At 43.8% G+C, this 18,613-nt stretch overlaps 1 protein-coding gene across 2 annotated transcripts in view; it reads left to right on the top strand.

Annotated features, from left to right (window-relative positions):
• The window catches only part of LOC134359825 (SH2 domain-containing protein 3C-like), a 216,378-nt gene that overhangs the window by 38,109 nt on the left and 159,656 nt on the right, over positions 1-18,613 (top strand). The window contains exon 3 of one of the 2 annotated variants that reach the window (XM_063073528.1): positions 12,391-12,468. In XM_063073528.1, the coding sequence (XP_062929598.1) occupies positions 12,391-12,468 (78 nt within the window). Of the gene's footprint in view, positions 1-12,174; positions 12,469-18,613 lie in introns of those variants that run through there. The other variant, XM_063073529.1, reaches the window with a different exon arrangement.

Here is an 18,613-nt window from a genome sequence, read left to right on the forward strand (position 1 = left end):
TAGAATATAAGAGCAATGATGCAATGCTAAGGCTTTATAAGGCATTGATCAGACTACACTTGGAGTATTGTGAGCAATTGTAGGCCCCTTATCTTAGAAAATATGTGCTGGCAGTAGAGAGGGTCCAGAGACGGTTCATGAGAATGATTCTTGGAATTAAAGGGTTCGTCTGTGAGGAGTATTTCATGGCTCTGGGCCTGTACTTGCTGGAGTTTAGAAGAATGGGGGGGGGCGGGGAAAGAAATCTCATTGAAACCTATTAATTATTGAAAGGCCTGGATAGAGTGGATGTGGAGGCGATGTTTCCTATAGTGGGGAGTCTAGGACCAGCCACAGAATAGAGGGACATCCATGTAGAACAGAGATGAGGAGGAATTTCTTTAGCCAGAGGGTGGTGAATCTGTGGAATTCATGGACAGGTGTGGAGGACAAGGCACTGAGTATATGTAAAGCAGAGGTTGATAGGTTCTTCATTAGTCAGGACATCAAAGTTTATGGGGAGAAGGCAGGAGAATGGGGTTGATAGGGATAATAAATCAGCCATGATGGAACGGCGGAGCAGACTTGATTGGCCGCGTGGCCTAATTCTGCTCCTATATCTTATGGTATAAACACAAGAGAGTCTGCAGATGCTGGAAATCCAGAGTAAGACACATACAAAATTCTGGAGGAACTCAGCAGGTTAGGCAGTATCTATAGAGGGAAATTAACAGTCGACATTTCAGGCTGAGACTCTCTTGGCCTGAATCATTGTTTATTTCCCTCTAAAGATGCTGCCTGACTTGTTGAGTAGAAGGTGGGGAGTCTAAGACCAGAGGCACTTACTAGCCAATGTAACTCTGTAGCAATATTGGAGAATGTGACAATACTTCAGGCTGAGATACTCTCCCCTGGGTGCTTGCTTGTCTGCCATTGGCAAGGAGCAGGGATCAGTCTTGAGATGCTGTGGTGATCAGTCTTTCCTGCAAACTACAGTGATATCTCTTCTCTCAGGGCTTGGAGCTGAAACCTATTCAGGATTATCCTGAAGATTCCAGAAATGAAATACTATCCTGTTGGCCACTACCTGAAGCAACACAGGGGAAAACTGACGAGGACCTTAAATTTATGTCCTTTTCCATGGAAAATGTTAAACAAACAAAGAGATTCTTTGTATTACAGAATGCTATATTGCAGAGGCAGGCTGCTTAGCTTAATGAGCATGCCCCGAGTTTTTGAAAGATCAATTCAATGGCTCTCTAGAATTTCAATTCTCTCAAATAGAATTGTACAGACACAATAGCTTCACTAGCAGTCAAAGTAAAGGTCCCATTGACCATTTAAAGATTAGATTAGCTTTATGTGCCACATGTACATTGAAACATACAGTGAAATGCATTGTTTTGCAGTCCGAGATGCCCCTGGGCAGCCCACAAGCGTCACCATGTTTCCAGCACCCACATAAGCATGCCTACAACTTGCTAACCCTCACCTGGAAGACTTTGGAGTGTGGGAGGAATCGGGAGCTCCCAGAGAAATCCCACGTAGTCACAGGGAGAATGAACAAACTCCTCAAAGAAAGCATCATTTGTAAGGCCTCAATCCTACAGTTGGTGCTGTAAAGTATTTTGCTAACCGCTGCACTTTTAGTGTGTAATAACTCCACAAAAACCCAGTTCCCTTTAGAAGATTGTTTTTGCCTCTTATTTGTACCACCACAGTTAATTGTTCTGAAAAATAATTACTGTTGTGTTGTTTCCTATGTCTTCCATTCTGTGCCCTCAGGTTACCCCCATTCAGCCACTAAAACAACCTCTCTTACTTTTATGTAAATATTTCATTGACCTTAAATAGATTTTCAGATGTCCTCTTGGCCCTCTCTGCTCCATGGAAAATGGATCTAACTTCTCAGGTCTTGCCATCCACAGTATTCATTCTGAAACCGTTGTAATGAACGTCCTCTGTATCCTCTCTAAAGAACTAACATCCTTTCCATTGTGGTAGCTGGAATGGGACTCAATACTCCAGCAGGTGCTGAAATAATATGTAATAGGGTTCAGCAGAACTTCCTGGCCATTGTACACTGAGCATCTATTTATAAAGCCCAGGATCCCTTAACCTTTATTAGTGCTTTGGTACCCTGTCCTGCCACTCTCTAATGACGTGTGCAGATACTCACTGAGGCACTGTACTTATATTCTTACACCCATGCACATCTGATAGCCTAGACTTATCAATTGGGTAACAAAGAGTCTGTCTACCTTCCAGTCAGTGTGGGAATTTAACCTATGGGAAGGTAGAGTTGGGGGATTATTGTGCAAGCTTGGGCTCAGGTTGGTTCGAGGTCATGTGATGAATCTTCAGGATCCATCCAAGACTCAGGGGTTCCCAACCTGGGATCCACGGACCCTTTGCTTAATGATATAGGTCCATGGCATAAAAAAGTTGGTCCAAGTAGAGTTGGCAATCCAATGTCAGGCAATGGTGACCATTAGAACAGGAGATGCATCTCAATAGCTACGTACTTTACAGAAGTGTTTTAATATCTTCCGTCCTGTTTCTCCATTTCACATGAATCTCCAGCAATGTCATCGGCCATCAGACGCCGACTGACATCACAGATCACCTGTACATTATCAAATTGCTGTTTCTGGGGGCAATATTTCGTGAAGAGACTGAAGCTTATAAGTGTTTCCCAGACTTTAAATCTACTTGTGTAACACACTGTTTAAATAATGTCTTGTTTCTGCCCAAGCCTGCCCCACTGTACTCAAATGATTGTGTAACAATCCCCCACCTGTCTATCTTTCCTCTCTTACATGGATTTACCTATCAACACTCCCTCCCAGCCATCAGCTCCAGCTCCACCCAAACCCCACTCTTTATTACTGGCTATCCCCTCTCTTTCTTCCCAGTCCTGAAGGAGGACCTCAACCCAGAATATTGATTATCTCCTTCCCTCCATAAATGCTGTCTGACTGCTGAGTTCCTCCAGCAAGTTGTGTGTTACTTCAGACTTCCAGCAGTTACAGTCTCCATTGTCTCCACTTACACCATAAGACCATAAGATATAGGAGCAGAATTAGACCATTTGGCCCATTGTATCTGCTCTGCCATTTTATCACAGCTGATCCATTTTCCCTTTCAGCCCCCAATCTCCTGCATTCTCCCCACATCCCTTTATGCCCTGACTAATCAAGAATCTATCAACCTCCGACTTAAATATATCCAACGACTTGGTCTCCACAGCTGCTTGTGGCAACAAATTCCACAGATTCATCAGAGTCTGGATAAAGAAAGTCCTCTTCATCTCCGTTCTAAAAGGATGCCCCTTATTCTGAGGCTGTGTCTTCCGGCCCTAGACTCCCCCTCCATAGGAAATATCCTCTCTACATCCAGTCTATCAAGGCCTTTCAACATTTGACAGGTTTCAATGAGATCACTCCATATACATCCGAATTCCAGTGAGTAGAGGCCCAGAGCCATCAAACGCTCCTCATATGATGCCTTTCAATCCTGGTATCATTTTTGTGAGCCTCCTTTGAACCCTCCCTTAGCTGCATGTGTTCCTTATTTATTATTTCACTGGAAGGTTGAATGGACAGTTTACCAGCAGTTAAACAATAGGGATGTTTATATTTATTTCTGATGAATCTTTGTGGTTGAAAATGGACCAGAGCCATGATTTGTCCTGGACAGATCTGATTTGGTACCAGGAGGGGAATATTGTATCTAACTGCAATGATATTTAAATTGAATAAAACCTTCTGAAAAGAATGTAAGTGTTTGTCCTTGGATGAGTTTTGGCATTCTTCTATCAGATACTGAATGAATTAAATCCACTGAATGAAGGCATTCATAACCATAAACAAATTGCTACTAATTTGGAATAGACTTGATGCTAAATTGACACTAATTATTCAGGAGGATGGCAAGGATCCATGCAAATGGATCAAAGCATTTTTGTTTGAAGCACAAAGCTGAGGCAGCAATTGAGGTGATCTAATTTGAATCAAACCAGTACTTAATTCAATTTATGCCACGGTCGCTGCTACATCTTGGGGCTCTCTGGAGTCTGCAGTTCAATTCCTGCGCTGTAAGGAGTCTATATGTCCTCCCCGTGGAATGCGCGGGCTTTCCCCTCGAGCTCGGTTTCCTCCCAGAACCCAATGGTGCACTGGGTGGATTAACTGGTCATTGTAAATTGTCCAGTGACTAGTTCAGGGTTAATCGGAGTTGTCAGCAGTTTCACAGCTTGTCTCAAAGGGCCGGAAGGGCCTACTCCTTGCTGTATTGCAAAATAAGGTAAACTAAAATAACAAATAATTTAAATACATCATTTCCTGTGATCATTACATATCTAAAACAACACATCACCAGTAATAAGAAAATAATTAAAATATGATTTCAATATGATAAACGGAACCCTTGAAGTACTGAGGATATTTAAAATATTGCTTGAATTAATAACTGCAAAAGGTTCCCTGTCACGTTGTGGTGTGCTTAAAATGTTATGATGCACAGCAATCAGAGCAAATCTCCTCGTCGCATTTACAATGTCACGTTACAAATGTTTGTAGTGATGTTTACAATGTCACGTTACAAACATCTGCAGTGATGTTTACAATGCTATTAAACAGTGACTAGAGCAGGGCTTCCCAACCTGGGGTCCACAGACCCCTCAGTTAATGATACTGGTCCGTGGCATAAAAAAGTTTGGGAACATCTGGACGAGAATCAGGTTTATTATCACTGGCATGTGTTGTGAAACTTGTTAACTTAGCAGCAGTAGTATAGTACAATACATAATATAGAAAGAATAAATAAGTAAATAACTCCAAGTATATATGTATATTGAATAGAAACAGAAAACCTACAATACAATACAGGCCCTTCAGCCCACAATGCTGTGCCAAACACGTACTTACTTTAGAAATTACCTAGGGTTACCCATAGCCCTCTATTTTTCTAAGCTCCATGTACCTGTCCATGAGTCTCTTAAAAGACCCTATTGTATCCGCCTCCACCACCACCACCGGCAGCTCATTCCATGCACTCACCACTCTCTGTATAAAAAACTTTCCCCTGACATCTCTTCTGTAGCACCTTAAAACTGTCCCCTCTCATGATAGCCATTTCAGCTCTGGGAAAAAGCCTCTGACTGTCCACATGATCAATACGAATAGATTAAAAATAGTGCAAAAACAGAAATATTATATATTTAACAAGTGAGGTAGAGCTCATGGGTTCAATGTCCATCTAGGAATCATATAGCAGAGGGGAAGAAGCTGTTCCTGAATCACTCAGTGTGTGTCTTCAAGCTTCTGAACTTCCTTCCTGACAGTAACAATGAGAATGGGGGTCCTTAATAATGGATGTCACCTTTCTGAGGTACTGCTTCTTGAACATGTCTTGGGTACTATGCACACTAACACCCAAGATGGAGTCAACTAACTTTACAACGGTATATAGCTTCTTTCAGTCTTGTGCAGTAGCCCCCCTCCCCCATACCAGACAGTGATACAGCCTGTTAGAATACTCTGTATAGTACATCCATAGAAATTTTCTTGTGTTTTAGTTGACAAATCAAATCTCTTCAAAGTCCTAATGAAATATAGCCGCTGTCTTGCTTTCTTTAGAGCTGCATCTACATGTTAGGTCCAGGTTAGATCCTCAGAGATTCTGACACCCAGGAACTTGAAATTGCTCACTCTCTCCACTTCTGATGCCTCAATGAGGATGGGTTCATGTTCCCTTGTCTGACCCTTCCCAAAGTCCACAGTTAGCTCTTTCATCTTACTGACATTGAGTGCAAGGTTGTTACTGTGACACCACTCAGCTAGCTGGTATATCTTGCTCCTGTGTGCCCTCTCATCTCCATCTAAGATTCTACCAACAATGTTTGTATCATCAGCAAATTTATAGATGGTGAAACCCCTTTTTACTGGGCATTTCTAGAAACATAGCTGGATAACCCCTCGTTAATAAGCCAATCGACTCAGCAGTGTGAAAACCACCTTTCTCAAACTCCGTACATCTAGGGTCAAGACATACCCTAGATGCATTCTAGGGTTTAGAATGCCCCTAGACCGTCTGTATGCAGTACATATGGGAATTGGGGGTTTGCAAAGACCAACACAGGTACTTTAGTCAGCAGCTCCTTCAGCAACTCTTCACATTTTGCATCCCGCCTTGCTCCGAAAGTCTCTGAAGGGCTAACATAAATTTCACCATTTTCTCCTTTCGTCCTCCTGCCTTTCTTCCCCAAGGGAGGGTAACTGCACAGAAGCTGATTCAAAGGGTGGCTTACTTTGGAGTAGTCCTTCACGAACCTCCAGTAGTACCCACAGAATCCAAGGAACAAGTGTAGAGCACTCATATTCTTAGACCTTGGCCAGGTGGTCATGCCTCAAACTTGGACAGATCCATAGATACCCCATCCCGTGAGACGATGTGCCTGAAGTAGTTGACAGATGTCTTGCAGAACTGGCACTTCTCCAGTTTTTAGCTTTTGGGCGGTCTAACGCCTTCGGTAGCCTCGTCTCGTGCTCTTCCAGGTTGGACCCGAACACTAAGAGATCATCCAGGTACACCAATACCTTAAGCAAGTTCATGTCCCCAACAGTTTTCTCCATGACATGTTGGAAAGTAACTGGTGCTAATCATCAAAACCTTTCCAGAAAGGGGTGTGCTCTGTCACTTGGATGGTGTGGTGAGTACTCTTGGAAACAACCCATGTCAAACTCATCAGTAGAAAAGACATCCTCGAATTTTAACATCTTCTTCGTCAGTCTCTCCTTTTCCATCTCTCGGGTACTGGAAAGTCACCAAAGTTGAATGACTTGGCTGTCAATCTTCCTGATCCAGAAGATTGTCTCTCCTCCAGTTTTCTTACAGAAAAGCTAGTCATTATGGTCACTGGGAAAAGATGTGCCATCGGCATCCCCTGCCTGAGGGTGACCTCCCTCTCCGAGGTATTCTTAACAATCCCTGTCATCCTGTTTACCTGCATAGCTGATGGTTTCTGCGGTTCAGGCCTCACCAGTACCCCGGCAGGTAAGTATGACTGCTCTTCGTGGACTTCCAGAGCATCTACCAAGAGGGCCTCAGCATCAGGCAATCTGGGAAACCTGGGGTCTCCCGTCACTCTGGCTACTTCCCCAGGCTGTAACACGACAGGTTTGGCCTGGCTGTACCACACAGTTCCTCGTTTGTGATCATCAGCCAGCCTTGGACATGCACACACTTTCTCAAAAACGGCTCTGAACACTGGACGAATGAACAAGGTTTTCAGAAAACGCTCTCTAATTCTCTCCTCGCAGGCTCCCACTAGCCTTTTCACAATAGGAGTATTTGTTCCCACAAGAATGGAGGCTTCATCCTTCTCAACCAAGTCCGGATAAACCAACATCAATATATCAAGGACCTCAGCTACTCCAATATCTGCTTCCAAAAACTCCAGCTTCAACGACAAGTAACCATCATATGGGGAGTCATCAGTACTAAGGCCTCAAAACTCTAGGGCACTGAGTGATGTCTAAATTACTAGTTGTAGAACTGTTACTCTGCTGTACAGGTTTAATCTGAGAACCTGTGTCAAGTATGGCTCTAGCATAAATACCTTCAATCCGTATGAACACACTGGAGCTTGGCCGCACTAAGCCTTCAGGAATAGGCTTTCACACTTGGGTGTGTCCTTTGATACACTGATTGGAATGTGTTCCCCCCCAAGATGCCACACCATTCCCACATTGGGTTTCTCCGAAATTTTCCAACTTCCTCTTCCATTTCAGTAACCGTTGGTTCACTTTCCAAAGGTTTTCTTGTTCTTCGCACTCCTGCTTGAAATGCCCATCCTCACCACAGTTGTAACAGAAAATACCGTTCACTCCCCTGGTCAAGGGACCCCACTCAGTAGCAGCCCTCAGCTTAGTACGTCCCACCAGTGGGTCCGACTCCCTATCGACCTTGTCATGCTTGGTGGCAGCACCAGCTGATATCAACGGAGAAACCTCAGTCCTAAAATATTTGACAAAATCCTGCAAAGCCCCTGCTTGTGCGGCAGCAGGGGTTGCTTCAGCAACAGAGGCTCCTACTGAGGACTTGGCCCTGCTGACGGAGGCCTCCCACTCCTCCATCGTGTTTTCCTCCTCCTCTCTTACTTCCCTGATCAGCTCAACAAATGAGGGAGGGGGACACATCCACCCTATGAGACATTTGGAGCTTTAAAGTAATCACATCACCTACTGTGTGCCCTTCGCCACTTGGTCCATCCTTAATTGATTCATGTCAGCCTGTGGAATGGCCCTTTCATGGTGCAAGCAAAGCAGCTGCCTCTCTAGCCGAAAAATGTAGGCAGACAATAATTCTCCCCTTGCTCCCGAATCTCATTATAAGCTCTGTTGGTCTGCCCCTTGTGCCAAAAACGTTTTCTAACATTTGCGTGTAGCCCACGGGAGTGCTAAATGGGATCTCTGCATTTAAGGACCTCATCACCTCAGCAGCTGGACCTTCCAGACTCTCTACCTGTCCCTGTCTTTTCAGATTATCTGAGCACTGCTACTCACCCAGCAACTGAGATGTCTGCTCGGCCCAAGTCTCATATTCCTCCTCCCCCTCAGGGGTGGGCTTCAGTCCTGAGAACATTCTCAGCCTATGATAACTTTGGCTCTCCTCCGGTGCACTTTGGCAGGGAGGTAATTGCCGAAATGAACTCGGAGATTTCACCACTCGCTGAGGGACCTTTCACATCAGACAGCTCCTTCCCCTCACTCCGCAGAAACGATAGCAACTTGTCTTTAAAGTCTCCACCCTCAGCTGTGGGAAACTCGTCTTCAAATTCTTCACCTTCGGCTATACTCCCCCTTCTCTAAAAGTATAGACAGCCCATGGTCCCTCTTCTCCAGGTTCCTCAATCGTACCAGGCAGATCTACTCCCGTCCTTGCTAGTCTGGACCAACACAATATCCTTACCAGCCAATTGATCAAAACACTGTTCAACAGGGGTAACTTTCCCTAATATTTAACCCTAATCAACAATTTGTGTAGGCTATGGATATCCACCCTGCTCAGAACACAAGCATTAGTTACAGGTAATCTCTTTTAATTGCACCAAAACTTAATCTCTGCGGCATCCATAATCAAGTATCTTAATCCTTTCCTGGGCACTAGTTTAAACACAGATTTAAACACACAAACTACTTCATCAATTCTTACAGCAAATACACAGGATCAGCGAATCAGATCCCAGACGAGCACCCACAATGAAACCCCTTTTTACCAGAGGTCTCTAAAAATACAGCTGGTTAGCCCCTCGCTAACAAGCCAATGGACTCGGCGGTGAGAAAATCACCTTTCTCGAACTCCATATGACTTGGGTCCCAACAGACTGGGAGAGCCAGGACGTTTCAACCACCCGCACCCCAATCTGAGTGAATACTGTGTAAATTCTGCCCACTTGCAATTACCCGTCGGCAAGAAATAACAGATCGTACACTGCGTACAATTATAAGCAAGGTGTATTTATGAATGTCAACTTAATCAAACAGTTGTTAAAGGAGAAAAAAAAGGAAAAAGAAGAGGGCCCATTATAATTTTAAAAGTCAAATGTGCATAGAGTTGGAGCTCAGATCTTCCAAAAGCTGGAGGTGTCCATGCATTCACGGCACCAATTCCTATTCACTGATCACCGATAGAACTTCCCATCTTGGACTCCATCGAATCGCGCATTCTGGTTGAATTGAATCCTACCACCGGTTCTCTTGATCTTCTCTCTCCACCCCTTTAGTGTCCATCACTAACCCTCTCCACCCAGCATTCTCTAGAACCTTTCCCAATTCCACCATCCTGATTGGCTGACCCGACATTCCTGAGCTGAACATCACAGCCTTTTACCTTTAATGGTAACCCCAAACACAACCAGCAGAACACACTGTTTCTACAGAAAACTATTAAATGAAATACATTAGCAGTAAATACTTAGCAGTAAAATTCTTAACCAGGGTATTACAATAGTACTTGAGCTATACCTAGCCACGTAGTCATGGGTATAGAGGGAGTAGAGCAGTGGGCTAAGCACACACCCCTGAGGTACACCAGTGGTGATCATCAGTGAGGAGGAGATATGATCACCAATCTGCAATTTATCCTGCCATGTTTACAATATCACTAACATACAGCAGCTGAAGAAAATTTTTGTATCCTGTTTGCCATTTCGTTAATACACTAACCAAAAAAAATTCATCCTAGATTGCTCAGGCTGTCACTTTGGATCTGCATGTATGGAGCTTGCACACTCCCTCTTTGACAGTGTGCGGTTCCTTCCACGTTACAAAGACCCCATTCTGGCACAACTCACGTACAGTGGGTGGACACTGGGATATTCAGGGAAAGTTAACGGGCATGTGTTATGGGAGGCACGATAGCGTGGTGGTGAGCATAAAGCGCCAGCAAACTGAGCTCAATTCTGCCGCTGTCGGTAAGGAGTTTCTATATTCTCCCCGTGGCCACATGGGCTTCCTCCAGGTGCTCCGGGTGCCTCCCACATTCTAAAGACACATGGCTTAGTTGGTTAATTGATCGCACGGACATGATTGGGCAGAGTGGGCTTATTGGGCCAGTAGGGCCTGTTACTGTGCTGTATCTCTAAGTGAAATTTTTTAAAAAAACTTAAAATGTGAGCGAATAGATGATGAGGAAATGGGACTGTTCCCAGATCCGGCACAGAATCGATGGGCCGAACAGTCTTCTTCTAAGCCATGGGAAATAGGAATATGAAAATAAGATACAGTGGCAGGAACAAATACCACAGATACTGTGCAATGAAGAGATTGTGTCTGCAGAAAATCTTCCTTATATTGTATCTTAGGAATTAAAGGATTAATGCATGAGGACCGTGTGATGGCTCTGGGCCTGTACTTGCTGGAGTTTAGAAGGATGGGGGAGGGGGGATCTTGCAAAACCTATCAAATGTTGAAAGGCGTTGACAGAGGATAGAGTTGATAAAGGTGTTGGGGAGGATGGTTCCTAACTAGGACCAGAGAGCACAGCCTCAGAATAGTAAGATCGTCCCTTTACAACAGAGATGAGGAGGAATTTCCTTAGTCAAAGGGTGGTGAATTTGTGGAATTCTTTGCCACTGTGGAGGCCAAGTCACTGGGTATTTAAAGAGGAGGTTCTTGATTAGTAAAGGCATTAAAGATTATGGAGAGAAGGCAGATGAATGGTGTTGAGAAATAATAAATCAGCCATGATGGAATAGTGGAGCAGACTTGATGGGCCAAATGGCCTAATTCTGCACATACAGTATGTCCAATAAACACGCAATCAGGGGAAATCTCCCCAAAAGGTCAAAGTCACTTATTATCATATGTTCAAGTGCATGAAAAACTGTTGCAGCTGCATTACAGGCACATCGCATTTGAGTTACAATGTCACTAACACAGCAAATCTCTTATCAGGCATTGATGCATAATGAGCACACCACAGCTTCCCAGTATACTGCATTTCAGATGCCACTTATACTCTGTAAGCAAGGGAAATGTCTCCAGTGCAACAGTTCCCAGCCTGTTTATGCCATGGATGCCTACCATTGACAGAGGGGATTGGGGACCCCAGGTTGGCAGCTCCTGCTCTTCTGTGTTTCTGATATCACTGTAGCATAGCAACTAGCGCAGATCTTCCCATTTGGTTTACAATGTCATATACAATGAGCAGAGCAAATTTTACTGGTGTATTTAATAAACAGTGGACAGAGTAAATCTTTCCGGCATGTTTATGGTGCCTGTTAAGACACATGGCAACGGCATCAAGCCTTGTTGAGGCATTTACTGTGTCAATTGGGCACCAAAGCAAACATCCCTGGAGTGCTAATGATAGTACTAACATGCAATGGCCTTGTCATGATTACAATGTTATAAAGACACAGCAAATAGTTATTTCAGGTTTACAACAATGTTAAAATGCTATGGCCAGGGCGAATCTTGCTATGGGTAACTGAGTTAAGCAGATTATTATCTCTTTACCTTGACAAGCATAAAAATAAATAAAACAGAAACCACAACCCCCAATGGGTTAAAAGGAAACTCCTTAGAGAAATTTAATGAAATCAGATGTCTTGGCTAACAGTCAGAGACGAGCATTAGCGGCTAACTACACTCACGTAGCAAAAACAGACGGCACACTCTAAGTAGGCAATGAGGCTGAGAGTTCAGAAAAGAGTTAGAAAACGTTACTATAAAGATCCTCTCAGAAGCAGAAAGTGACCTTGTCGCTTGCGAAGGCATTCGACAGCTCTCAGGAAGTGATTCAATGCAGTAGGCAGAAGGGGAGCTGTTGTTAATGCACTGGGAGATGTTGTAAAAGTCTCTGAGTGAGTGACAGAGAAGTCTGTTTCTTTTTTCTTCATAACAGTGCATCTACCGTCCTTCACCTCCTTTCCAAATGAGGGAAAACCTCTAACAGGAGCCAACATGAGCTTGAAGAAACTGAGTAAGTCACAAATGTTTACTATAAAAGCTGAGAAGAGCAACGTTGTGCAGATAAATGTCTCGAGCTCTTGTGCAATGGTTAACTGTCAGAAAGTTTAAAGGGAGAGATATTTTTATATAAGTTGAGTGTGGACTTTGCGATGTTATTCTTCAAACTGATTTGTGAAGTCTTTGTCAATGTGTCTGTGAGAGAGTCATAACGTTGATATAGGGAGTGTGAATAACAGAACCGTGTATCTGTATGCGCTTTTGAGAACCAATGAAGCATGTGAGAATGGGTATATTAATGATAAGTATTAGCAAGAGAGAGCAGTTGTACCCCTGTGTGAGAAAGAGAGATAGAATTAAGTGTATGAGAAAGGGGTGTTTAAGTATTTTGTATATGAGCGAGAGTACTTTGTGTTTGTATATGAGTTAGAATGATAGGTATGTGGGGAAGGTGGGGTGTAGGCAGTGGTATTTTAGGAGTGGTCTGTTTTTTTCGAATGTGCTTTTTGAAAAAAACAATTTAATACATCACTGAGCTATTTGGCAACAGTCTCCCTGAAGAGAGAGCTCGGCTCTCATCTCTCTTTTTGTCAGATGAATCAGCTGTGACATTGCAAAGATGCAGAATTTCAAAGATAACATTAAAATGGCGTATATTTTGTGGTTTAAATGCTAATTAAAAACTTCTGGGCTTCTCAACATTATTTTGGTATTATTAGTTGTGAATACAGTGTACTGCTGATCTTGACGATGCATAAAACAGACTTTTGCAAAGATTGAAATGTAGTTTAAAAATGCACTGGTAATTATTGAGCTTATTTATGTATGGTGAGTCAGAAAATACCTGTTAAGATATGAACTACCTGCTTCATCTTCAATGTAATCATCAGAGGAGGGTTATAATCATATTGAGAAGCACAATTAGCTCTAGTTGAGAGCCTTTTTCAAGTTAATCATTCCTCCTCATTCACTAGCATTTTGTGTAGACTAGGCCTTTAAGTTCTTCACAACTGTACTTCCTTCATGAGGAAGCACTTGAAGAAAAGGAAGGGGAGCACACCAGCACAGAGGTTAATGCTGCTATTTCACAGCTATAGAGATCCAGGTTTCTTTCTCTCACCTGGAGTGCCATGCATGTGGAGTTTCCCTTTCTCTCCATCACTGGGAATTCTAGTTACTTCCCATGTAACAAAGGTGCGCTGGTAAATTAATTGACTGCTGTGAACTATTCCCCATGTAGCCACTCCTGTATCTAATAAAGTGGCCACTTAATGTATATTGTGCTCTTCTGTTGCTGTCTTCTGTGCCGCTGCCCTTCCCCCACGGCAGATCTGAACACAACCTGGCCCTGCTAACACCCAGGTGTGTGCCTCTAGTCCAGCGGCAGCCTGTGTCAACAAGGATTGTAACGAGATGGACTCAGGATGTTAAGGAGGCACTGCAGGAATGCTTTGAGAGGATGGACTGGGATGTGTTATGCTAACCAGACAGGGAGAACATTAACAAAATGACTGATTGAATCACAGACTATATCAAATTCTGTGAGAACACCATCTTACCGCCTGGACTGTACGCTTCTTCTACAATAAGCCCTGGATCACCAGTGACCTGAAAGAACGTTTGAATAAGAAGAAGAAAGCCTTCAGGTGTGGAGATAGACAAGCACTGAGATAAGTACAGAGTGAACTGAGGGTAAAGCTGAGGAAGTGTAAAGAATCCTACAGGAAGCTCAAGTACAAGTTCCAGCAGAATAGCATAAGGGACGTGTGGTTGGGCATGAATAAGATCACTGGCTTTAAGGTTAAGGAAGGAAAGATTGAGGGTTGTCTGGATAGGGGCCAACCAATTGAACTTGTTTTTCAACAGGTTCAGGATGGGACCTCCTGCTGTCCTCTCCCCCACTGCCCAAACCACACACCCTCCCTGCCCTGAGAAGCCTTCTCCCTCCACCCCTCCCTCCCCTCTGGTGAGTGCTTGTGTTCCAAACCCCCAACTTTGGAGCATCCTGCCTCCATGGGGATGACCACCCTCCCTCGCCTGACTGTGACTGTAAATCAGATTAAGAGACAGCTGGAGAGATTATAACAAGGCAAGGCTGCTGGACTGGACGGTATCAGCCCCAGGGTATTGAAGGCCTGTACGAGCCAGCTGTCTGGTATTTTGCAGCACCTCTACAATCAGAGTCTGAGTCAGGAAAAGATACCAGTGCTATGGAAGACTTTCTGTTTGGTTCCTGAACCCAAGAAGGCGACGCCATCTGAACTTAAAGATTACAGACCAATTTCCCTCACATCTCACACGATTAAAGTTCTGGAAAGGCTGGTCCTGACTTACTTTGGACTGCAGGTGAGATCTTCATTGGACCACCTACAGTTTGCCTACCAACCTCACGTGGGAGTGGATGATACCATCATCCACCGGTTGCAAAGAGCCCACTGCCACCTGGAAGATGCTGGTGGTATTGTGAGAATCACATTTTTTGATTTCTCTAGTGCCTTCAAAACAATCCAGCAACTCCTTCTGAGCGAGAAGTTGAAACAGATGGGCGAGACAAATCCACTATCTCCTGGATTACTAGCTGACAGATCGACCCCAGTCTGAACGGCTGGGTAGTTCTCTGTCTGAGATGGAGGTGAATGGCACTGGACACCACAAGGGACTGTCCTGTCTCTTGTTTCTGTTCACACTGTACACCTCAGACTTTCAGTACAAATCTGAGTCTTGTCACTTGCAGAAGTTCTCTGATGTCTCTGCGGTGGTTGGGTGTATCAGAGATGGGCAAGAGTCGGAGTTTAGAGGACTGGTGGACAAGTTTGTGGGGTGGTGCAGGAGGAATCACCTGTTCATGAATGTGGCCAAAACTAGGGAGATGGACATTGATTTTAGGAGGAAGAGAACTGTGGCAAGTTCTGTACACATTCTGTAAGAAGAGGTTATGGTGGTGGTGGAGTACAGATATGTAGCTGTTCACCTTGACAACCGGCTTGACTGGAAAACCCACACCAAGGCTGTTTACAAGAAGGGGATGAGCAGACTCTATTTTCTCAGGAAGCTGAGATCCTTCAATGTGTGCAGCAGTATGTTGGAGATCTTTTACCAGTCTGTGGTAACGAGTGCAGTTCTCTTTGCTGCTTTATGTTGGGGGAGCAGTGTCAGTGCTGGTGATGCAAAAAGATTAAATAAACTCATCAGAAAGGCTGGATCCATCCTTGGCTACAACCCCGATTCTTTTGAGTTAGTGATGGAGAGAAGATCACTAAACAAACCATTGTCCATCATGGACAATCTGACACACCCTCTCCACAACCTACTGAATAAGCAGCGGAGCACCCTTTCAAACAGGTTCATTCAGCTCAGCTGTCACAAGGATCGTTACAGAAAATCTTTCCTACCAAATGCAATAAGCATATACAACAGTTCATCCCTGTGCGACAGGAGAACACATATCATAGTACAATAGTCTCTGCTTTATTATTTCGTACATTATTGCAGATTGGTAAAATATTATTGTGTATATTATTATTCTGTACTTTATTATTAGTTAGTATTATTATATTCATTATTATTAAGTGTATTTTTTAAACGTTGCTGCTGTAACGAAACAATTTCACACTCAGGATCAATAAAGTACATATTATTATTATTATAGCCCATCCACTTCAAGGTTTGATATGTTGTGCATTCAAAGATGCCATTTTTCGCATCACTGTTGGAATGCATGGTTATTTGAGTTACTGTCATCTTCCTGTAATCTTGAAGCAGTCTGACCATTTTCCTCTGAACTCTCGCATTAACAAGGCATTTTCACCCACAGAACTGCCGCTCACTGGATGTTTTCTGCTTTTGTACTATTCTCTGTAAACTCGAGAGACTGTTTTGTGTGAAAATCCCAGGAGATCAGCAGTTTTTGAGATACTCAAATCACCCCGCCTGGCACCAACGATCATTCCACATTCAAAGTCACATAAATCACATTTTCCCCCATTCAGATGTTTGGTCTCAACAACAACTGAACCTCTTGACCTTGTCTGCATGCTTTTATGTGCTGAGATGGCTGATTAGATATTTGCATTAATGAGGCATGCCTGTGTATCTAATAAAGTGGCCACAGAGTGTAAGTGAGAGAGAATAAGTTGTAGGGTTACACGAGATGGGGAGGGGGCAGATGTAATTGTGCTCAATAAGCCCTAGCATGGGCCTGGTGAGCTGAATGGTCTCCTTCTGTTTCACTGTGAGGTAAAACCAGGAGCCTTCCAGATTATGATCCTACACGAACTTTATTCTTCCCACATTCCCCTCAGTTCCCCCCAAGATGTAGTTCAAAGTGGCAATAACATAAATCAGCATCTATAATAATACTTCAATGTACCAAAATGCTCAAAGACATGGCAGGCAATCAGAAAATCTGCCTTGTTCCACCCATGCCCTTCCCCCACCTTGTCTGATATCAATTCTAACTGGTTTCCATCTTGCTCTGAAGGAGGATCCTGGATCTGAAACATCAATTGTTTCTCACTCCATGGACGCTGCCTGATCTACTGAGTGTCTCCAGCATTTTGTTTCTCTTTCAGATTTCCAGCATTCTATAATTCATTTTCAACCACAGATCTTGGGAGATATGTAATGCTTGAAAATATTGAACTGCTTTCATTAGAATTGATTTCTGTATATAGAACAGTACAGCACACTGACAGATCCTTCACTTCATGATGTGTGAGCTTAATGTCAAATTAAACTGAATCTCTTTAGCCTGCACAGTATCCACTCTCTGCATATTCATGTGCCTGTTTTAAAGCCCCTTAAAGACCACTATCATACCTGCACAAGGAATGGGTTAACGGAGGCATTTAAAATAACGAAGCCATGGTGCCGAGGTGTGATTGACTTCTTACCAGTAACCCATTGTATACAAGTCTGGTTCCGGTGGTACAAGTAGACATCAAAACTGGGGTCTTCCTTGGTTGCAGTGGATGACTATGACTTCTTCTTCGTCTTGTTATGCCCTTCGCTCTCCACAAAGTATTACAAAATTCCCTCATTGGCCATTGGATCTCACTGTAGATCTCATCCGCCCAGTCCACCGGAGCTGCCTTTGCATGCTAGGACAGGCATGTCCCTATCTCACCCGGGTATGAGGCCCACAGGCTACCCTCACCTGGTTTAGCCCACCTGTCGAAGCGGTGTACCGGGGTGTCCCAGGCAAACAGTTACTTGGAGCCACAGGTGAGAGCTGAGTTTCAGGTGGGGACAATATAATATAATAACAGAGAATATTCCATACATCAGGTAAAAAGAGTGAAATCCACTGCCAGAGAGAGCAATTGAACAGAAACCATGCTGATATTTAAGAAGAAAAGTTGCTGTGTAAAGATTGGCAAATATAAAGAGAATAAATGGTAAATGGAACGGGGTGAAGGTTAAGATCCTAGCCTGAGCTGTCATTCCTAATGTAATGCTAATGCAAAGGAAGCCGGCTGCTGCAGCTAGCATGGCACAGTTCCACATCTAGTCCAAATTCAATTCAAGTTGTGTAGAGTTTGCGTATTCTCCTGTGATCGTAGGGGTTTCCCCCGGGTGTTCCTGGTCTCTTCTTACATCCCAAGGTGTGCAGGTAGGCAGGGTAATAGTGCGTAGTGTGTAGCTCCAAGTGTGTAGGTGAGTAGTACAATCTGGGCTAAGCTGGTGGGAGCATGGGGAGAATCAAAACTGGATTAGTGTAGGATTAAAGTTTTATTGTTGTTGTTCCTCTCCGCGCCTTGTGGCGCATCGTGCGGCAACCTTTCCAGTTCTTTAGCATTTTGTCTGTTTTTACAAAGCCGAGTTGCTAGCTTGGCGCTCAACTCAGCACCGATGGAAAACATGTAAGGAGCTGGCCGGATTCGAACCCGGGACAACTTGTCTCGAAGTCTGGTGTGAAAGCCACTACACCACCGGCTGGCTAGAATTCATGCAAATGAGGGCTTAAAGTTTGACGCAGACCCAGTCCGCTGAAAGGCTTTGATCTATGCTGTATGAATAAGACTATAAGACCATAAGATATAGGAGCAGAATTAGGCCATTTGGCCCATCGAGTCTGATGGCTGATCCATTTTCTTCTCTGCCCCAATACCCTACTTTCTCCCCGTATCCCTTCATGCCCTGACAATTTAAGAATCTAT

Source organism: Mobula hypostoma, chromosome 21, assembly GCF_963921235.1.
Source record: "Mobula hypostoma chromosome 21, sMobHyp1.1, whole genome shotgun sequence".
Taxonomy (NCBI): Eukaryota; Metazoa; Chordata; class Chondrichthyes; order Myliobatiformes; family Myliobatidae; genus Mobula; species Mobula hypostoma.